We start from the raw sequence: 21,689 nt of genomic DNA, 5'->3' as shown, positions 1-21,689 counted from the left end.
AAACCCAATGAAAACAAGTGAGGGTTAATGGATAGAAAAAACCCCAGATAATTTCTGCTGTCTCCCTTACACAACAATGAATCATGTGGCTAAAACCTGCTCTCTTTGAAAATGAACACATTTAAATTCCATCGATTTTTAAGGTGGTCAAAAAAAAACCCAACCCAATTTAAAGATTATCTAGATTATCTCCTTTATTTGAGAGAGGAGAGGAAAGGGACGTTAAGAAAGGAGAAGTGATTTGTCCAATTTTATGAAGATGGTAAGTAGCAGAACTAGACTTTCATAACCCATGCTTTTCTGGGATAGGATAAGATCACAGTTAAGAAGCCAGTGGCACACCCACAGCAAGTAGGCTCCTGCTTTGTTAGATGAAGGTTGACTCTAATGTGGCCATTGTCCTATTATTGGGTTCACAAAGCAAGTACAGGAAGGAACACCACAGGCAGTCCTTATTTTTGGCTGTCCTGCATTTCCCTGTTCTCCTAATAAATAGACCTCTGTCCCACTTCCTTCTTCCTTTATTTGTTCTTTTGATGATTTCTGCTGATGTCCATATAGGTAATACAGCCAGGATACAGTATATAAGCAGTCAGGATTTCACCTTCCGGGAACAGCAACCTTCTTTAGGACCAATCTCCCAGAATATTTTGCATGATGATTTGTTCTGAAATAGGTTGAGGAAAATTATATGTAGAGAATTATATCTACATACTTTATTGTGCCAATATTAAAGACACTTAAGGATTTAACTGAAACAAATTTATCAAATTGAAAGTGAGAGGAAAACAGTTTTGTTTTTGAAAGATTATGTGAGCAAACCATTTTAGGAAAGAATCAACATTTTTTTGCTCTTTGTTACTCTAGGTTTGTCTCGTGGACATGCCAGGGTCACAGAGAAGGTCAGAATTTGTTATGGGCATCAAGCCTCTTCTGATTACGGAACAGCCTCCTTAGCAGGTTCTCTAAATACTTCTTTTTAATACAAGGGCTTAGCTCTAATTTCTCACAATTAGTTATAAGTGCTATTTCAACTAGGTCTTTCTCCTCTCCTTTTCCTACCCACTTTAGACATTTAAGAATGGGGATAGAAAAGCAGAATAATATGACTGTTGTGTTCCTGGGAATTTGCTCTTTATCGTAGTTGTCCTTTGTTTTTAGACAAGTGGAGAGAGAAGGACAAAGGAATGATGCACAGAAGAGGCAATTACTACAACAGTCCCCTAGCTTGGCACCCAATGGTAGAACTCTTTCTCCTGTGTAGACAGGCTAAGACAAAAAAATTCAAAAAGTCGTTAGTGAAAAGTAAAAGTTATTTTCTTTCTGCTTGTCTGTCTTTCTTTTGAGAATCTCAGAGCTTGTCGTGGCCTTTTAACAGAAGCACAAACAAGTGAAAAAGGAAATTGAACAGCACAAAAGCTATTAAATTTAGTGAAGCTCTAAGGGAGAAATTTTTTTTTTCTCAAAACTGCTTTACAATTACATACAACTGACAAAGCATGTCTTTGTTCATTCAGCCTTCCAGTAATTAAGAAACCCAGAGTGTCTCCAGATGAGACTTTCCTTGTTCTTCCTGTACATCTTCGATTTGGTGAAACAAAGCAATACTTACTTGTCTTTGCAATTCATCATTTTCATTACAGACATCATTTAAGATCTGAAAGTCCTGATCAAATAATACACATCATATAACATTGAAAATAAGTGTGTGTCAAACCAGTCCTTGACTTGGGTTCTCTTTCCTAAATATATTCTTCTTTCGTGATCTTTTTTCCAACTCCCGTGGCTTTAATTATCACCTCTAAGCATTATCTTCAAATCTTTCTATCCAATTCTGCTGCCTCTCTTGAACTTTACTATTCCATCTAGATTTCCTAAAGGGTCCTCAAACAACTGTCCAAAGCAGAAGTCATTATATTTCATCCTCACTTAATTCTTCCTAGAAATTCCCTTTTTCCTTTTGAAAGCATCACTATCTGTTTAATCAAGCAACCTTGGAATGTTCCTTAAATCTTCTCTGAGCACTTGCACACATTCAATCAACTGACAAGTCTTCTTAATTATTTTGATCCAATTTGTTTTGTTTTGTTTTATTTTTTAATTTTTTATTGAAGCTTTTTATTTTCAAAACATATGCAAGGATAATTTTTCAACATTGAGTCTCGCAAAACCTTGTGTTTCATTTTTTCCTCCCTTTTCCCCCACTCCCTCCCCTAGATGATAAGTAATCCATGTTAAACATGGTAAAAAAATATATGTAAATCAAATATAGGCATACATATTTATACAATTATCTTGCCTCACAAAAAAATCTGATCAAAAAAGGAAGAAAAATGAGAAAGAAAATAAAATTCAAGCAAACAACAATCAAAGAAGTAAAAATACTATGTTGTGATCTACAGTCAGTTCCCACAGCCCTCTCTCTGGGTGTAGATGGCTCTCTTCATCGCACAATCATTGGAACTGGTCTGAATCATCTCATTGTTGAGAAGAGCCACATCCATCAGAATAATTATTACCATATCAACAGTATCTCTGACATCTGTTTTCTTCATTTATTCATACTCTGTCTTAAGTTTTGGCCCTCACAACCAGGCTAATACAAGAAACTCCCAGATCACCTTTGTTTCCAATCTTTTCCTTTTCTATCTTCTGCAAAGCTGCCAAAATGATATTCTTAAAACATTAAGCAGACCTTGTCACCTCTTCCTTCACTAAAAAAATGTCAAAGGCCCCTCAGTTGCTTCTAGAGTAAAATACAAATGTGTCCAAATTTAAAGATCGTCCCATTCTATTCCTTGCCCACCTTCCTTTCTAGTCTTGTTCATATTTTCCCCTTTTAAACCAACCTTTCTAATGAAACTAGAAATTTATTGTTAACTATTCCTTTTATATGTCATTCTATCTCCCATCTCTTTTAGCATCCATGCTCAATGCAATCTCTCCTCACATATGCATTGCAGAACCCTAACTTTCCTTCAAGACACAGCAAATGTCTTCAGTGAATATATAGCCTTTCCTGAATCCTCCCCTCCCTAAATCTCTCTCTTTTCTTCCTTCTCCTTCCCTTTCCCTTCTTCCCCTCTGTTCTCTTCTTCCCCTCCCCATCTTTCTTTGCCTTCGTCTCTTTTTCTTCCCTTTTCCCTCTCTTCCTCCCTCTCCTTTTCTCTTCCCCCCTCTCTCTCATATTTAATTTTGCCACATAAGGCCTAGAAAAATTTGCTTTGATATTTTGTAACACAACACTGCTTTATAGTTTTCCTTGTCATTGTATGATCATAAGGATAGTATTTATACATTTTATCTTCTCAGTCATATGATATTAATTGTGTTTTTAAAATAAATACTATGAAATATAATATATTGAGGATTAAAGCTAATATTTCATTACTTCTCCAATAGAAATCTTATCTCTTTAAAGTCACATTTCATGATACTCTGAATAACATTTTTTCTCTGCTTTGATAAACTGCTGTCAAGATCTCAGTCTCTATTCAATGGCGTACTTTATTAAAACAACCACATTCCATCATAACTTCATATGTAACTTTATAAAAATAATATATGATCCTGTAACTGCAAAACACTAAATACATTTTAAACTATCATCATTACTAGTTACATAAATCTAATTTGATGCTATATGATAAAAGATCTGTAAAATGTTTCTAGTCATTAGGATATCACACAAGATTTTAATGCAAACCCCCCCCCAAAAAAAAAAAAAACAACTATACTACAACTTTATAAACTCATCTATAAAACTTGCATACTTCTCCCATGGAATAGAAATGCATGCTGTTAGTAGCCACTTGTAGTATATTTCAATGTTTTGCTGCTTTTCAGATTTCTAGCTAAGTTCCATATGGAGAAGGAAATCTTTAGAGAAATGAGCCAACACCATGTTTAGAAGCAAACTATTCTCAGGATAAAATACATACATATATACATATGTGTGCAAGTATATGTGTATAATATATATAACACATGTATGTATATATTAGCTATAAATTCAATATGTTTTGTTAAACAAATTTTGTTAAAAATATATTATATACACACACACACACATATATATATATATATATATTTTTTTTTTGAATTGCTGATAGAATTGTGAAATGATTAACCATTCTGAAAAGCAATTTGGAACTATGTCCAAGGATTACAAAACTGTGCATAACCTTTGATCCAAAAATCTCCTAAATGGATCTGTATACCAAAGAGATCATAAAAGAGGGGAAAGGACCGACGTGCAAAAAATGTTTGTACCAGGCCTTTTTGTAGTAGCAAGGAACTGGAAATTGAGTGGATGTCCATCAATTGTGGAATGACTAAATAAGTTGTGGCATATGAATGTAATAGGAGAGAATTGTTTTATAAAAAAATGATGAGCACTCTGATTTCAGAAAAACCTGAAAGATTTACATGAACTCATGCTGAGTAAAGAAAGCAGAACCAAGGGAACATTATACACAATAGATGAAGAATATATAATGACCAATTGTGAAGTACTTGGCTCTTCGAAATAATGTGGTGATTCATGGCAATTTCAATAGATTTGGGATGGAAAATGCCAGTTACATCCAGAAAGAAAACTCTGAAGACTGAATATGGATAGAAGCATGGTATTTTCACTTTTTGTTTGTTTGGTTTTATTCTTTCCTTTGGTTTTTTAATTTTTGGTCTTATTTTTCTTGCAAAACACAATAAATATGGAAATATGTTTAAAAGAAATACACATATTTTTAATCTATATCAGTTATTATCTTGGGAAAAAGGGAGCTAAGAGAGCGAGTAATAAAAATTTACAATACAAAGTCTTTGAAAAACAAATTTTGAAAACTATTTTAATATGTATTTGGAAAATAAAATACTATTGAAATTTAAATATATTTGTATATATATATGTATATATATATATATATATTTGTATGTACACACATACATACTTACATATTTATTTTTTTAAGCTTAGTTGTTTTTAATGGTCTGTTTTACCTAGGGACTATAGTAATTGCCAGGGTCTAATTGTCTTTCCTTGGTCTTACTGAAACATTACTTGAAAGTGTAGTAGTGAAAGAATTATGTTATTAAGATTTTCATAGTGTTACTCTATGTCATATGTTCTCTATGTCAGATCACCTTCAGTATAATCAGAATTGTAAAAAAATTAATGCAACAGTTCTTAAAGGTTAATTTTTGTACCACACCATACAAATTAAATCTCCTTCCATTATAAATATAAGCAAAATTGAACATAGGATTTATTTTTATTTTCCTCTGCCAGTTTAATATGTATACTATTTCCCCCAAACACATTGTGTGACTCAGTTATTCCAATTAAGCTGGAGAAAATCTTTGATACAAAATAAAGCCTATCACTTCTAAGGCATACCAAATATGTTTAATGCCCCCAAACACCTAGACTTCACTGACTGAAATATCTCACTGTAATTTAGATTTATAACAAAAAATTATGCAATTAAAGAGACTTACTTTCTTCTTTCTTACTAATAATGGCAGGCAAAGTATAAATCTGAAAAATAAAGTGTCAAATTAGTGATTTTTTCTTAACAAACATTTAAAATATTGACCAATGAATTAGGTAAAATTGATTAATAACAAGTATGACATCAGTTCAATATTATGTAGTACTTATTCATTACATTAATGGTCATGCAATAACTATTGTTTCTACATTCCCAACTTTGAATATCTTCCTAAGTTCATAAGACACTTGTACTAGCATTACCAAAAACATCTCAGAGGTCATCAAATTCAACCCTCTTGTTTAACAGATTAGGAAAATAGGGTTCAGAAGTTAATTATGTTGCAGAAGATCATATTCTTCTCTGAACTATTGGATACCACATCCTCCCATTTAGGCTTTACCTGTCTGTCTCTGCCACACCTCAACTTCCAATACTTAGTTCAAAATTCATCTTTTAATTCAGCAGTTCTATGAGATGAGTCCATTCCCACTCCCCATTCCTCTGTATAGTATTTTTTTTTTTTTTTTAGGAACTGCAAGCTCAACATATAGAAAAGCATTTTTTTTTCCTTTTGTACCATTCTTTAACCTTACTCCTCATCATGTAGTCATAATCCAGCAACAATACTGGTCTCCTTGCTGTTTCTCAAATATGACACTCCATATTCTGATGCCTTGTATCTACTCTGCTATCTGTCTCCCATGCCTGATGTCTTCAGTGTTCTCCTTCCTCACTTCCACTTCCTGGTAGCCCTGGTTTGCATCAAATCTCAATTAAAATCACACTTGGGCAAGAAACTTTTCTTACTCCTCAATTAATCCAGGTGCATCCTGTCTGAAACTACTTTCTATTCATCGTGTGTGTGTGTGTGTGTGTGTGTGTGTCTTACTTGTACATAATTGGCCCCAATAGACTGTGAGCATCTTCAGGGGAGGAATTATTTTTGCCTTTCTTTGTATTTCCAAGACTTACATACAATGTCTGGTATGCAGCAGGCACTTACTAACTAACCATTGACTACAGAATACTTTTCTGGTGGGGTATTCAGTAAATAACAGGCATGAATTCCTTTCCCATCATTGCTTACTAGCCATAGGTATTTTCAATCCTATCACTTAAATATAAGGCTTTCCATAAATAACTACTAAAAAAATTAGCAGTCTATTTTACAGGTTGCTTTGTCATAATATCAAAAAGAATGTTGCTTTTTCATTAAATTGAATTAACTTAAACAATTACTCTGGCACAGAAGGCAAGTTTGGAAATATTTATTTAAATGATGCCTGATAATCCTTGGGAAGTAGATGTTACTGTTTTGATTTTATATAAGACCATGAGTTCTTAGAAGTTCCGCAGAGACATAACAGAAAAAATATTAAAGGATTTTGTTTTCCTACTTTGATTTTCTATGTTAATAATTTTAACCCACTTGCAAACATATATCATATTTAAAATATTTTATTGTTAATCTTACAAAGTAAAAATTATGAAATACACAGTCTCTTACCGGTTCCTTTCCATCCATTGCTTCAAGCCACAGTTTCCTATTTGCTTCTGAGAAAGCTTGCAAAGTAATGATTCCATGTCTATTAAAAAAATAATGTTTTTTTGCTTATTTTTCCATTTAAATTTCTGTAAGTCACAAAGGTTTTAAATTCTTACATACCAACGTAAGCAAATTAAAAATATTTTTGCTTAGCTATTTTTGTGAATTATAATAATGCAGAATTACTAGGGGAGCTGAATTAATAATGTAGTATATAAAATGTAGAAAGAAAATCAGTTTGAATCCAGACTCTTCCACATATTAACCGTAGCTGGTATGATTGTGTATAGTCATACATAATATATATGGTCAAACGTGGCAAGTCATGTAACCCCTTTGAGCCTCATATGAACCTCTTGTTTGTCTATAAAATCAAGAGTTTTTATTGGAGAAACCCTGAAATCCCTTCCTACCCTAAATCTACAATCTTATGAAATTCAGAAATACTCTGAATTCTAAAGGTCATCTGTCCATTACTAAAACAAGTCATTCAGTACTTTATGAAAATGTTTGTTGTCTAGAAGGGCTACTTCATTAATTGTCAAAATGTTTCATAAGATGTCACTAGTTTCCTTGAAAGAAAAGATTGATTTTTCTTTCTTTTTTTTTTTAAATTGTGGCAGAAAATAAGGGAGAGACGATAAATGCTTATTAAAGGAAAAAAAATACAAGTTTAAAATAAACAAAGAAAACAAAAGTTATATTTCATTCATGCTTAATCTATACATTTCAAACCTTGACCCAAAATCAAGATGAAACTGAGTCTTGAAAAATAAGCATAGCAACTCTATAACTACATGACAAAAAACTTCTGATGCAGAGAGAATCACAGAACTCAAGAGACCTTGGATTTAACTTAATCCTACCATCAATTTCATAGATAAAGCAATGGAGACATAGAGAAGTTAAATGTCTGAGGTCACCCTCAGGAATACAAGTGCTAGTAGTGGAACCTGGTTCTTCCAACTTAGTTTAATATAGTATAAGGCTTCTAAAAATAAACCACAATGATATAGTCTTTGGTGATTATATTAAATTTTAGATAGCAATATAAATTCAATACCAAAAGTACATATTGTAAGAATACTGATTATCTACTTGGAAAATTGCCTGGATCATTGGTTCCCTCTGTTTTCCTACACTGCTGCTTACTCCTGGGAATGTGTCAAGTGAATCACAAACATAATATTTCTTATCCTGCACTATATATCCTGCATGCGAGGAAAATATTTTTACCGAAATAGAAGGGACAAATTATGTATTGAAAATAATTTATGTATTTCAATTACACAAGTTATCACTGCTAACACTTCTAAGGAATAATTCAAAACTAAATTTGATCAATCCTTTTATCACACACACACACACACGCACACATACATATATCTATATATCTATAAATATATATAATTGCAAACAAACACACAGGGAATACATATAACTCAAGAAAAAAAGTGAGAAAAGGGGTACTTGGCTACAAATTCTAACACTTTATAAGTATGGCTTCTCGAACTATTCTCATTACTTTCTAACTTTGTGGAGAAATTTTTAAAAAATTCTTTATTATTCATATATCTAGCCTTTCCAGGGACTATATAGCTATTCGCTAAGATAATTGAAGAAATTTCCTAGTACCTTCACCAAAAGGAAGCTAATTTGACTCAAAACTATGTGATATAGATTTTCTTTTCTTTCTTTCTTATAAATTTTCTTTTTCTCCTCCTTCTTTTATCTTTTGTTGCTTTTGCAATGTTTGCAAATCAGGATTAAGTGACTTGCCCACACAGCTTGTAAATGTGAAGGGTCTGAGGCTGGATTTGAACCCTTTAATACCTCCAGACTCCAAAGCCAGTGTTTTATCTACTATGTCACTTAGTTGTCCCAACAGATTCAAGCCATGTAAGAACGGCATGAAAAATGAAATGACTTTTTAGGCATTTATTTTCATATAACTTCTTATTACCATCACTATAATTTCCTATTTCCAGAAAGCATATAGGAAGAAAAGGATAACCAGTGATTTCCTACTTGATACCCTTGGCTGTTGCCTAAAAATTCTCACAAAATTACGTTTTGTCCTTAGGACTAGAAAGATAACAATGATCACAGTTATGTTCTCACAAAGTCCTTCAATAGTCACATTCCAACAAAAGAATCATCTAATTGATTAGATGCTATTGAAAAGATATTTTCTTTTTTTTCTAAAAAAGTCCAAGATTGCCAGTTATTCAGAAATGGTTATAAAAATGATGAATCTATTTTAATATTCTGTCCTGGTCAGCAAAGTTTGAACTATGAAAAAATCTCACCTCTTCTTCACTAAATATAAGCAAATTTCAAATATCATTTCTACATTTCAAAACACATTGTATTTTATTAAAAATCAGATATCTGCATTTCATATTTGATTATTTAAAGCTTTCAGCTTCTTTTTGATACAAGTTAAAAACTCACATTACTGAAAAAAGACTTTGGCTTCCATAAATTGAAAGCTGAGCCAATTTTCCTAGAAAATTTCTTTTTGTCTAGAAAATGGCTGTCTCTTATAGATGGAAATTACAAAACTATGTGTGTTAGCCTAATGATAGTCTTACTTGATCTCACAACCTAAAATTTCTGAAATAAAAATCAGTCATACAGGAAAGAGGAACAAAACAACCTTGCATACAGATAAAAGTTAGATAAAAAAGGAGTAATCTCAAATGCATGACTAGTTTAGTCAATAGACTTTTTCTCAAAATCATGGCTAACAATTGTGATTTCATTTTTTAATAGTAATAATTGTCATGTTGTCTGAACCTCTATTCAGTGTTAGACAATACAAATCCATTAGAAGTTCACATCTCTTCCTCAAAAGACGACATTTTTCTTTGAAAGTAAGCATTTGAAAATTTACCTAAAATAAACCTGAATACAATAAAGAAGGTATAATGTGCTTTTTTTAAAATCACAATCATTAATTATCATTAAGAACATATAAGTATATCTAGAAAGTATACCTGAACATGTAGAAAGGTTAGAAAACTGGAGGGCAGGGTTGGGAGGGACTTGTAGGGAAAAACTAAGGTAACAAAGAGGCAGTAAAAAGAGAGGCTGAGAAGGAAAATACTGAGTAAAAATAAGATGCAGGTAAATTTACAAATAATTATTATAACTTTGAAGTGAATGGGATGTTTATTGTAGCTCTCAAAAAACTGATGACAAAGAACTAGAAGTTGCAGGGACCCCCTCATCACTTGTGGAATGGCTCACAAGTTGTGGTATATGATTATCATAGAATACTACAGTGCTGTAGGAAATGATGAGCTCAATGATCTGAGAAAAAAATGAAAAAACTTGCACAAAATGATGAAGAGTAAAGTGAGAAGAACCAAGAGAATACTATATACAGTAATAGCAATATTGTTTTAAGAATGACTTTGAGCAACTAAGTCATTTTTACCATTATAATGCTCAAATTAAAAATAAAGGACATGTGAAGAAAGACTATCTGCATCCAGAGTAAGAACTGATAAATAGAAGTATTTTATATATATGTACATAAAATACAAACCTATTCATATGTAATAACAGCCATCTCTAAGGCAAAGGGAAAGGGAAAAAATAAAAAATATTACATGATTATATTTATAAGAAATAGCAAATTTTACATAATAGATTTGCTGTTTCATGTGCAATCATCTTTTTATTATCTTATGCTATGCTTGTTTTCTTCCATAAATTGAAAATAATTTTCAAAAAATTTAATGTAATCAAAATTATCTATTTTACATCCTATGAAAGATTATTTTTAAGAACATATAATACAATAAGGAGAGCCAGCATGGCACAGAGTTGGAAAGTCAAGCAGTGAATGTTAGTTAGTTTACTTAAACTCTCAGGACTGCCAAGCAATTTTAAAGACTCAAAACTGCAAAATAGTTCCTCTGTTATGGAAGCAGATACCTCAGAGTTAATTCCCCAATACCACTGAAATTAGAGATCCTGACCAAAACTAAAAGCCTTTACTGGGAACCCAGAACCATGTAGATACTGGGAGATATAAGAGTTTAGGTAAGACTGTGCTGGAATTCAGGCAACTGAAAACCTGGGAAAGGGGAGAATAATTAAACAGTAATATAAAAGACTAAATAACCAATAGAAAATGTCAAGTGCACAAGAGCAAACTTAAATAGAAAAAAAAGGGTAGCCAAACCACACATAAAGATCTCTGTGGATTACATAGTCATTTTGTAAACCACGTATTTGTATTATCTCTATTTTATTACCTTTTTATTTGTTTTATTAAACATTTCTCAATTACATTTTAGATTCCCAATTACATGAGCTGCTGTCTAGAGTGTTATGGTATATATGTAACTGGGTACTGTATGTTTGACCCCTCATCACAAAGTATAATATAAATAACATGAAGTCTTATATATGGCGGATTCTGGGAAGAAACATGAAAAAGAGATGGCATTTGAATTCAACTATAAAGAACATTTAACAGGTCAAATATTAAAGAGATGGCATTCCAGGCAAAAGGCCCAGACTAAAAAGCATGGAGACTTGAAAAGATAGTGAATACTGATAAAACAGACACTCTTTCAGTTTGTTTGGAACAGAAAATTTACAGACAGGAAAAATGTAAGATAAAGTTGAAAAGATGTCAGACTTTTGAGGGCTCTGAATGCTACATAAAAAGTTTGGATTTTACTTATTAGGCATTAAGGGAGCAGATAAAAATCTCAGAGAAGAATACTATTAACACATATACATAAGAATAATTATTCTGTATACAGGCAGAAAGAGAAGATAGAAGATACGTAACCAGGCTAATGGTGAATGGTAATGAGTACTAGCAGAAGGGTGAAATTATTAGTAAAAGAGAAGGTATAAATGTGAGTAATGCTGCAGGGATGAAAGTGATAAATAATGGTAATCCACTAAACATGAATCAAAAGGAATGAACAGGAAAAGAAATAAGAAGAGTATATGTGGTAATTATATATGTATTACAATATACATATAATAATATATCATATATAAATGTATATTATACTATTATAAGTAATAATGGTAGTGCTATACATCTATGTTGTAAGGTTTGAAGAAGAAGCAGATTGAAAGAGTTTGGTTTTGCAGAAAACATCTCAAATTCTCAAAACTAGATTTTTCTTCTTTCCCTTTCTCTTTCCAAAATGAGAGGTAATAGACAAATGAAGCACATTCACAATGGTAAATCATTCTTATCCAAAAGTATTCTGAACAAGGTCTCATTACTCACTGACTATATCTGAAAAAAGAACAAATGCTGGCTGGTTTTAATTCATATAAATCACACTCATATCTTTTTTTCTTCATTGGATTTGGAAAGAATACAGGCTGTTCTAAAAGACTTTGGGAACATTGTGCATATTCCAATATCCTATTCTCAGGGATGAGGAAATAGAGGCCCAGAGATGTTATAATAATTGTCTGTATTTACACAGGCATGTAGGAAAGCTGAGATTAAGCACTTTATAGGCAAAGTCCTTTCCACTACAGCATACTCCATATTTCTTTCTTACTGGAGGGCAGGAGACTTTATATGCTTCGTTTCAGCTGTCTGACCATGCAGAATGGAATACTAGCCTAAGAAAATGTAACCTAGTTAACTCTCATAGAAAATGACAATTCAGAGATTGAGAAGAATTTTTAAGGTCACTTTTTCAAAAACATGTAAGTGAAGCAGATAGGTAGAGCAAGTGATAATGTGGAGTCTGGAATCAAGAAAACTGATCTTGAAATCTCAGGTCAGACACTTACTAGTTGCATGATCCTGGGCAAATCATTTAATCCTGTTTGCCTCAGTTTCCTGGAAAAAGAAATGGCAAAGTATCCCAGTAATTTTGCCAAGAAAATCCTTACTGGGGTCATAGAATTGTACCTGACTGAAACAACTGAAAAAGAACATCCTTTGCTCTTTCAGTGCTTCGTGCAACCAATTGTCACCCCCCACCAGGGTTCTGTCACACAAACAATAATTCTTTAAACATTGCTGCTCTCTCCAAACAATACTTCCTCTCACAAAAAAATTGTCCAAACAACAAAGTGTGTAAAAGTGAAAAAAAATTCATTTTTCTGACTAGTAGGAGATAATCTGAATAAAAACTTGGAAGAAAGACAATCTCCATCAAGAGAGCTACACCTTTGAAATCATTGATTTGTAAATGTGGTTCAAAGCAGAAATTTCCATGAATTTATGTGAATACAGTCTAAACAATAGTTCTGAGAGTTTTGTTTTGTTTTTGTTTTGGCTAGGACTTGTGATTTCATTGGTGTACAGAAATCCTGGGAAGGAAATTCTTATCATTTCAAGTTAGCAACTTTATACAGTTTACAGAGTTTCTTTTCTTGGGGCATTGAGAGGTTTGATGTTAAAGTTCAGGGTCAGATAACTAGTAAATGGTTATAAAAGGACTTGATTTTTACACCAGTCCTCTACCCACTATGTAACTTTTATATAGTACCAGTAAAGGAGAACGGAAGGGAATAAGTAATTAAATAGTGCCTACTATGTGCCAGGCACTATGCTAAATGATTTACAAAAATTATCTAATGTGAGCCCAGAATCGTACAGCTAGTATGTGTCTGCAATTAAATTTAAACTCAGGTCTTACTGATTTCAGACACTTTTTCCACTGCACCATCAAGATATCCAATGAAGTAGTTGTATTTCAACTTGTGTTATTGCTTTCCTAACTCTTGACTATTGTTTTTCAAGTATGCTAATCCAGAAATTTATTAATACATAGGGAACAGTAAATTGTAATGACTACATTTTGAAAGTAAGAATTATATCTTCAACATACTTATCATTGTATAACAGAAGGCTTCTTAGTCTGATTTTCTCAACATTAGATGAGTGCATATGTTTTCTTTAAAGTACAACCACTTAATATTTTCACTATGTTTCTATTCTAGAAACTTAATATTCTGTGTATATATCTGTTGCAGCAAAGAATTGCTTTATTTTCACGAAAATTTTGTGTTTTACTATTATTTTTATAGCATTTCTCTTCCTTCTCCCTTTACTACCACCATCACCACCACTTCTAAAAGTAATTGCAAATATTTATGTTGCTTTAAGATTTATAAAGCATTCAGCATATGTTATTATAGCATGCAAATTGTTCTTGTACTTATTTTTCAGCATATAATAAAGTAAAAAGAAAAATTCAAACCTTTCAACTACTTCGATATCAAAGCAGAATCGTTTGTCGATAGAATCTGTCTTTCTTCGGATACAAGATTTCAATTTAAACATCTCTGGTGAGCTAGTGACAAGACCATTCTGTTAATAACAATAAAAACAAAAATCACATGCTATTAAAACAATGAAGCAACATAATCCAACAATCATTTATTTAACATATACTTCTCCTTACTCTAAGAGATATGGATACCAAAACAAAACAGAAAGTTATTGAAAAATATGGATTTTAGTGGAGAAGTGGAGATGAGAATGAAAACAGCATACAAGTATTTATCTAAAACTGAATGGATTATTCTATAACTTTTCCATGGAGTCCAGAAAGCCATGAAATTTATGCACATAATGATTTTCTTAACTTTCATTTTCCCCTAACAATTAATAGCCAGATTTCCTAAAATAATAAATTACTGATTAAATATATATGTATAGTATGTCATATTTTATTATAAATTGGTTAAAATATAAATGGATTAGAATACCTTATAATTAATATTTTTATGAATTCACTTCTATCTATGTATTTAGTTTTTGGTTGTTTTTTCTTGTTGTTGTTGTTAATTGCCCTATAACATAGAGTAATTAATTATAAGGTATGTAATTTGTAAGAGAATAATAACTTCCCCCTCCCTTCCCCAATCTAAGACATTCTTCAGACCTTTTTCATATACCATGACTGAATAAATTGTACAAATATTGGAAAAAATCAAATGGCTAACCTGTAGAAGTTTCATGTTTTGGTAACAAATCAGATTCCATGACTCTCCAAAAAATGGATAACTAAATACTGTATTTTAATGGTATTCTATCATTATACTTAATGTACTGAATGATAATTGTCATGTGACTGCTATATAGATGAGATAATAAGAACATGTAAAAATTCTGCCTTATAGCAACTACTCTCCCAGTAAGATTTTTGTGAATTTTTCTGGCAATAGTTTATCCCAAGATAATACTTGCTTTACCTGAAAAATCTTTAGTAAAAAGAAAATAGATTTCTTGACTTAGGTGTCATAGTACACTGTTTTTTCTACCATAACATTATAACTTAACCTCAAATAAAAATTTCTCACAGATAGAAACTGGCTTTTTAGCTTGATCTATACAGTACCTGGATAGATTTTAATTTGCTAAATTTTTCCCCTTTTCAGAAAAATGAAAGTTCTACACACACATACATATATATATATATATATATATATATATATATATATATTGAACAAAAGCTTCATTATTACTAAATACTTCGAAATTTATATCTTGAATTACAAAGAATTCTTATATTTAGTTGCATTGCCTTTAAACATTCCTGGAGTCATGGAAATGTGGGTTCTGCAACTCACCTTTCTTACTAAGCTGCCCCATTCACCATTTGAGCAAATGTAGAACTGATGCTTACTTCAATGTTTAAATTTACAAGCTTTTTAATTCATCCTTACATACTTTCATGATAAAGGAAGTAATAGATAGGAAGTCATTACAAGTTTTCCTCCTTTAAGGTTAGGAAAAGCCTGAAGTGCTGTTTTAGTCCATGAGCTTAGAGCTAGGAGGAATCTTATGTCATTTAGGTCCTCCCCTTTTACAGATGAAGAAACTGAAGCCCAAGGAAAGTAAATGAATTATACAAATCAATAAAGGCACAAGCTAATTAAAAGGCAAACCTGGGAATCTGACCTCAGTTTCTCTAACTTCAGATTCCACACTCCACACTCTTTCTACTATACCACATGAATAGGCAATCACTGGATTTAGCTTAAGCACTCACAGACATTTTGTAACTTTTACTTTTAGTACAAATCCCAACTTCTTCAGTATAGAGTATTGCCAAAAACAAAAACAAAAACAAAAAACTGCATTACCAACAACCTAGAATAGTGATTCAGTCTTTAAAGATCTCAATGTAGATCCTTTCACTACAGAGTCAGTGTTTTCATTATATGATACTGCTTCAAAGCCTGTATTGAAGTTTTGCTATAACATGGAAGACGAATGATCATGGACAAATCTCTTAAGTACTCAATGCCCAATATACCTTTAAAGAACTGATTTGCTCTATAATTAAAGGATTTGAGTGCAAATCTTCCTTTGACACTTATCTGTAAGATCTTTAAGGCAAATCACAACTTTTCTAGACCTCAATTTCTTTGACTATAAAATAAAATTAAAAAAAAAAAAAAAAGCTTTGTTTAGATGGACTTTGAGATCCCTTACAATTCCACCATGAGATGATTCCTAATTCCCAAGTCTGACTATTATCTACTATACCACATGGTCCCTTTTTGTGATACAAAATAAAATTCTGACTGCTCTATTTGTTTATGTTTTAGTAAGACTGGGGAAAATAAAAATTATGAAAAGTCTATTTAGAGTAAATAATCAAAGAAAGATGTTTATTAAAATTAAATGTGCATAGATAAAAGTTTAAAATGGCATTCTAGGGCTTCTCCTACTCACCACTTTTCCACTGGACTTCATCTCTGAAATACTCATTGTGAATGTTTTGCTTCCCTTATCATATGTACAGTAATGTTTAATCCATGTGAAGCCAAGAGGACCTAAAATGAAGAGAAGATAAGTTAGATCATACAACTGATCATTTTATTGGAATTCATGTATGTATACTATTTCATGTCATAGACTATATCATTACATCTTATTACCACAGTGTTGATTATAAGATTTGCCTAAATCATCCAGCTTGAACCAGTTCAGGATGATATTAAGGTCACTGAGGACATCCTTTACCCTTCTAATACAAACTAGAGGTAATTATACTTTTAACAACCTCCTTGAACAATTTGGAACTATGCTCAAAAAGTTATCAAACTGTGCATACCCTTTGATCCAGCAGTGTTATTACTGGGCTTAAATCCCAATGAGATCTTAAAGGAAGAAAAGGCACCCACATGTGCAAAAATGTTTGTGGCAGTCCTCTTTGTAGTGGCCAGAAACTAGAAACTGAGTGGATGCCCATCAATTGGAGAATGGCTGAATAAATTGTGTTATATGAATGTTATGGAATATTATTGTTATAAGAAATGACCAGCAAGATGATTTCAGAAAGGCCTGGACAGACTTACACAAACTGATGCTGAGTGAAATGAGCAGGACAGGAAGATCATTATATACTTCACCAACAATACTATATGATGATCAATTCTGATGGACCTAGCCATCTTCAGTAATGAGATGAACCAAATTAGTTCCAATGGAGCAGTAATGAACTGAACCAGCTACACCCAGTGAAAGAACTCTGGGAAATGACTAAGAACCATTACATAGAATTCCCAGTCCCTATATTTTTGCCCGCCTGCATTTTTGATTTTCTTCACAGACTAATTGTACAATATTTCAGAGTCTGATTCTTTTTGTACAGCAAAATAACTGTTTGGACATGTATGCTTATTTTGTATTTAATTTATACTTTAACATATTTAACATATATTGGTCATCCTGCCATCTAGAGGAGGGGGTGAGGGGAAGGAGGGGAAAAATTGGAACCAAAGGTTGGCAATTGTCAATGCTGTAAAATTACTCATGCATAAACTTGTAAATAAAAAGCTATTAAAATTTTTTTTAAAAAGTTAAAAAAAAAAAACAACCTCCTTATGTCCAGCCCCAGAGTCATATCATAGATATGGAGACAGCAAACAGTACTTCATTATTTCTGAGAGTCAGGTCAGAAGGAGTAGGTGAAATTACTATAAGGTAGCTCTAACAACAAAACTACATTGCTGAGTGACTTCAATGACAGCAACCCTATATTCTTAACTTTCAAAGTCTAAATTGACATCTACTCAGGATCCCAGGAGATTGCCTAAATTATTTCATCCTAAAATCAGATGGAACAACAAATTCGGTTATGTGTCTTACCTACAAAAATCAATGATATAGAGCAGCATATTCCTGGGAAATATTTTCATAAATTTCATTTGTTCAATGAAAATTTACAAATAAGTGGTTTCTGCGTTACAATCTTACTTAGCTGAAAAGCATTTAATATATGTCCACTATGTTGGAAGCCCTATGCTAAATGCAAGGGAAATAAAGCAGAACCAACCAACCAGTCCTTACTCTGAAGAAACCATCAGAGGCAAAGTTAAATATAATGCTGAACAATAACAACAACAAAAAAATGGACAGTCAGTGAACTACCACACTTTCAAATTTGTTGCAAAAACCCTGAACAATAGAAAATTTGATATATAAGATCCAAGAGAAACATAAGATAAACATCAGAGATTAATTACAAGGGACTCAATAAGGACAAACTTTATTTTTTTATATGTGGAAAGATAAACTGTGTATCTGAGATTGTCATTAGTGATTGGATAGTTTAAAACAAAGACTGGGGTAGAACTGAGTATGATGGGATTCTAAAAAGAAAAACTGAGGAGGAAAAAAAAAGAGTAATTATCTTATACAAATGAGATGTGAAAGGAATAGCTGACACAGGAATTATATGGGATGAGTAGCTGGTAGTTCTAGAACCCTATTTTTATCAGGAATGTATTAAAGAGGGAACAATAGTTAGGTCAGTACATATAAAAGTTTTCTATGTTCAAAAAGAAATAAAGAGGGCAAAGGGATAGGGAGTGGGGAGAAGATAAGGGAAGGATCCTTGGAGTCAGAGTAGGTTAGGTAATAGGAGAGCAAGATAAGTGGGTAGAAGTAAAGCAGAGGAGTCAGGAGAGACAGAAAATATGAGATATATGGAAACATAAAATAAAGATCAGAAGTAGAATTTATTAGATTAAAAAAACAGAGATAGTAATCATAATTTGAGCTAAAGCTAAAGTTAAAATAGTTTTAATCAAAAGAGAAAAATAGGGAAACTATACCGATTGTCAGCCATATTAGTCAATATCATTTTAAACTATTTAAAATAACTAGATAGTTGAAATATAGCCATGGTATAGGAAATGATGAGTTGGTAGATTTAGAAAAATATGGAAAGACTTATACTTATGAAGGGAAATGCTATTCATCTTCAGAGAAAGAGAAGACAAGCATAATATAGCATCATAAAGATACATATGAATGTACATGTGTGTATGATTATAGATTGCTATGTATATGTGTGTGTATATATGTGTCTGTGTGTATCCATGCTTAATTAGAGCATTATTGGGTGAGAGAAGGGCAGTAGAAAAGAAAATCTCCACGAAACAAAGAAAAAGACGGACAGCTCTGAACACAATGGGTAATATTTATTAAATAAGTTTTCTTGGAAATGGAATTTATTGCTTTATATTTTGAATCTTCTCATGTTCTGTTGTGCACATGGAAATAATTTTTTCTTTTCCTATTTTATATTAAAACTTAAAATAAATAACCTTAGGGACTTGACTGGATTTTCTACAGAGGTTGGATCTCAAACTGGACCATGTCCCCAAAGGGTGATATGATACCATGGCTTAAACAGATCTCTGCCTAATTGCTTTAGGGATCAATTCTTTAGTTTCTCTTGGTCCAAAACACCATTTAAGGTCACATCAATTGTATGCAAGTTTTCACCTCCATTAGATTGGTAGTTTCTTCTCCCCATTCTACTCCAATTTATTCGTTCATTCATTCATTTAAATGAATGAACATTCATCCATCCATTCATTCATCTGCTTATTTATTATAGGGCTTCAGCTATAGGTGAAACAAAGGCAGGGTGGGGAGGGAAGTAGAGGAGGGAGGGCAAAGATACTGGGTGAGGGGACAAGCCATAGTTCCAGGAAAGGATCATAACTTAGTCCTTATGGGATGAGGGTCAAGATAAGAAGTTCGAGGGCAAAAGATAGCAAGGGGAGGGGCAATACTCAAATAGAGGGGGGAACTATTCCAGCAAGGATTCAGATAAGACATCTGGAATATTATGACTCAGAGGTATGTCAAGGCTTCTTTTCTGACTCAATTCTCTCAGTCTAATTCAAGAGGGGGTGGCCATAATAATTTTATTCAGGGCATAGCAGGACAATTTGGGATCTAGCCCTAGATCCATGTCATATCATCTGTGACCCTGGATCATACTAACCTTTCTTGAGTGATAGTTTCTCCATTTGGAAATAAAAGCACTCTAAGGTCCTACATATCACAAAAGTTGTAGAGGACCAAAGGATATAGTTTACAAGAAAATTCCTGAAAACTGCAAAATGTTATATTATCAAAAGCCATTATTTAAAAAAAAAGTTTTCTCCACAATCTATGAATTTTTTAGCTCTAGAATTGACAACTGTTTATTTTATAGGCTTCTATTTGAAAACTAGAGATATTTTATAGCCAAAGACTTGAAAGAACTAAATTTAGTGTTAGAGATGCATATAATTAATGAAATACAAGTTGTTAATATTTTTTTGCTACATTAATGAAACATTACTAATGTCAAACTCAATTTTGCTGTTGTAGGCATGGAATAATATCCATTGAAGAAAAAAAATGAATGAAATATATGAAGAACTGGGTAACAACAATGAATATTTTAAATCATAAAACATAATCATTCCTCTGATTTTCAATCTTTAAAATTAACTATATAAGCCAGTAATTTCATTACATTGGAGACTAAAGAAAAATTAAAATACTCAAGTAAATGCTATTATTTTTATTTAGAATCACTCTGAAGGGGTTTCTTGCTCTCAGATAAAAGAAAGTCTTATTCTGACTACTTAGCATAATTCTTCTCTGTCACTGGGAAGAGGCAACTTCTAAATGACCAAAGCTACATCAAAAATATTGATATAGGTGCAAAAAAGACTGAAATTGCTCCCAAAATAGAAATGAGCATGATACCAGAGGGCTGGTAGATGAAGAGAGATGCATGCTGACCTCAAGAGAAAAGGCCAGGTAATGCCTCCCCACCCTCATTTTACTAAGCTAGAGAAAATTCAAAGTGGTATCACCATAAGAACTACAATAAAATGATAAAAAAGTTCAATTCAATCAATCAATAAACATCTGTTTATTAAACACTTACTGAGTGGCAGTCACAGAGCTAACTTTTGGAGATACAAAAGGAGGCTAGAGAATCCCTGCCCTCAAGGAACTTACAACCTAACAAAGCAAGTATATACAGGACAAATAAGAAATAATTAACAGAGAGAAGGAACTAGGAGGGGCTGGGAAAGATTGTAGAAGGTGCGATTTTAGCAGAGACTTAAAGGAATCAGGGAGGTCTATACTATCACTTTAGTAGTTTGAAAAAAGGTACATTTAAAAATACTCTCACCACTACCTAGTTAGTATTTTTCTACTGAAGGGGAAAAAAAGGGGAGTAGAAAACAAAACAAAATACCACAGTCAACAATAGCAAAATGTTGAGATGATATTTAAGTCAAGAGTTTGATCATGTCTTAATTTAATCTTCTTCATTAACAGTAATGATTTAGATTTGTTAAGAATTTCAAAAATTTAATTCAAC

At 32.3% G+C, this 21,689-nt stretch overlaps 1 protein-coding gene across 1 annotated transcript in view; it reads right to left on the bottom strand.

The window, feature by feature from the left end:
• The window catches only part of ARHGAP42 (Rho GTPase activating protein 42), a 384,162-nt gene that overhangs the window by 69,445 nt on the left and 293,028 nt on the right, over positions 1–21,689 (bottom strand). Inside the window, exons 9-12 of the mRNA XM_003764271.4 lie at positions 16,736–16,836; positions 14,250–14,359; positions 7,003–7,081; positions 5,500–5,539 (exon numbers count right to left, since the gene is read on the bottom strand). Of these exons, the coding sequence (XP_003764319.1) occupies positions 5,500–5,539; positions 7,003–7,081; positions 14,250–14,359; positions 16,736–16,836 (330 nt within the window). The remainder of the gene's footprint in view (positions 1–5,499; positions 5,540–7,002; positions 7,082–14,249; positions 14,360–16,735; positions 16,837–21,689) is intronic.

The sequence above is a fragment of the Sarcophilus harrisii genome, chromosome 3 (genome assembly GCF_902635505.1).
Source record: "Sarcophilus harrisii chromosome 3, mSarHar1.11, whole genome shotgun sequence".
Classification (NCBI taxonomy): domain Eukaryota; kingdom Metazoa; phylum Chordata; class Mammalia; order Dasyuromorphia; family Dasyuridae; genus Sarcophilus; species Sarcophilus harrisii.
The sequence above is the reverse complement of the archived record's forward strand: the minus strand, read 5'-3'. Positions and strand labels throughout refer to the sequence as shown.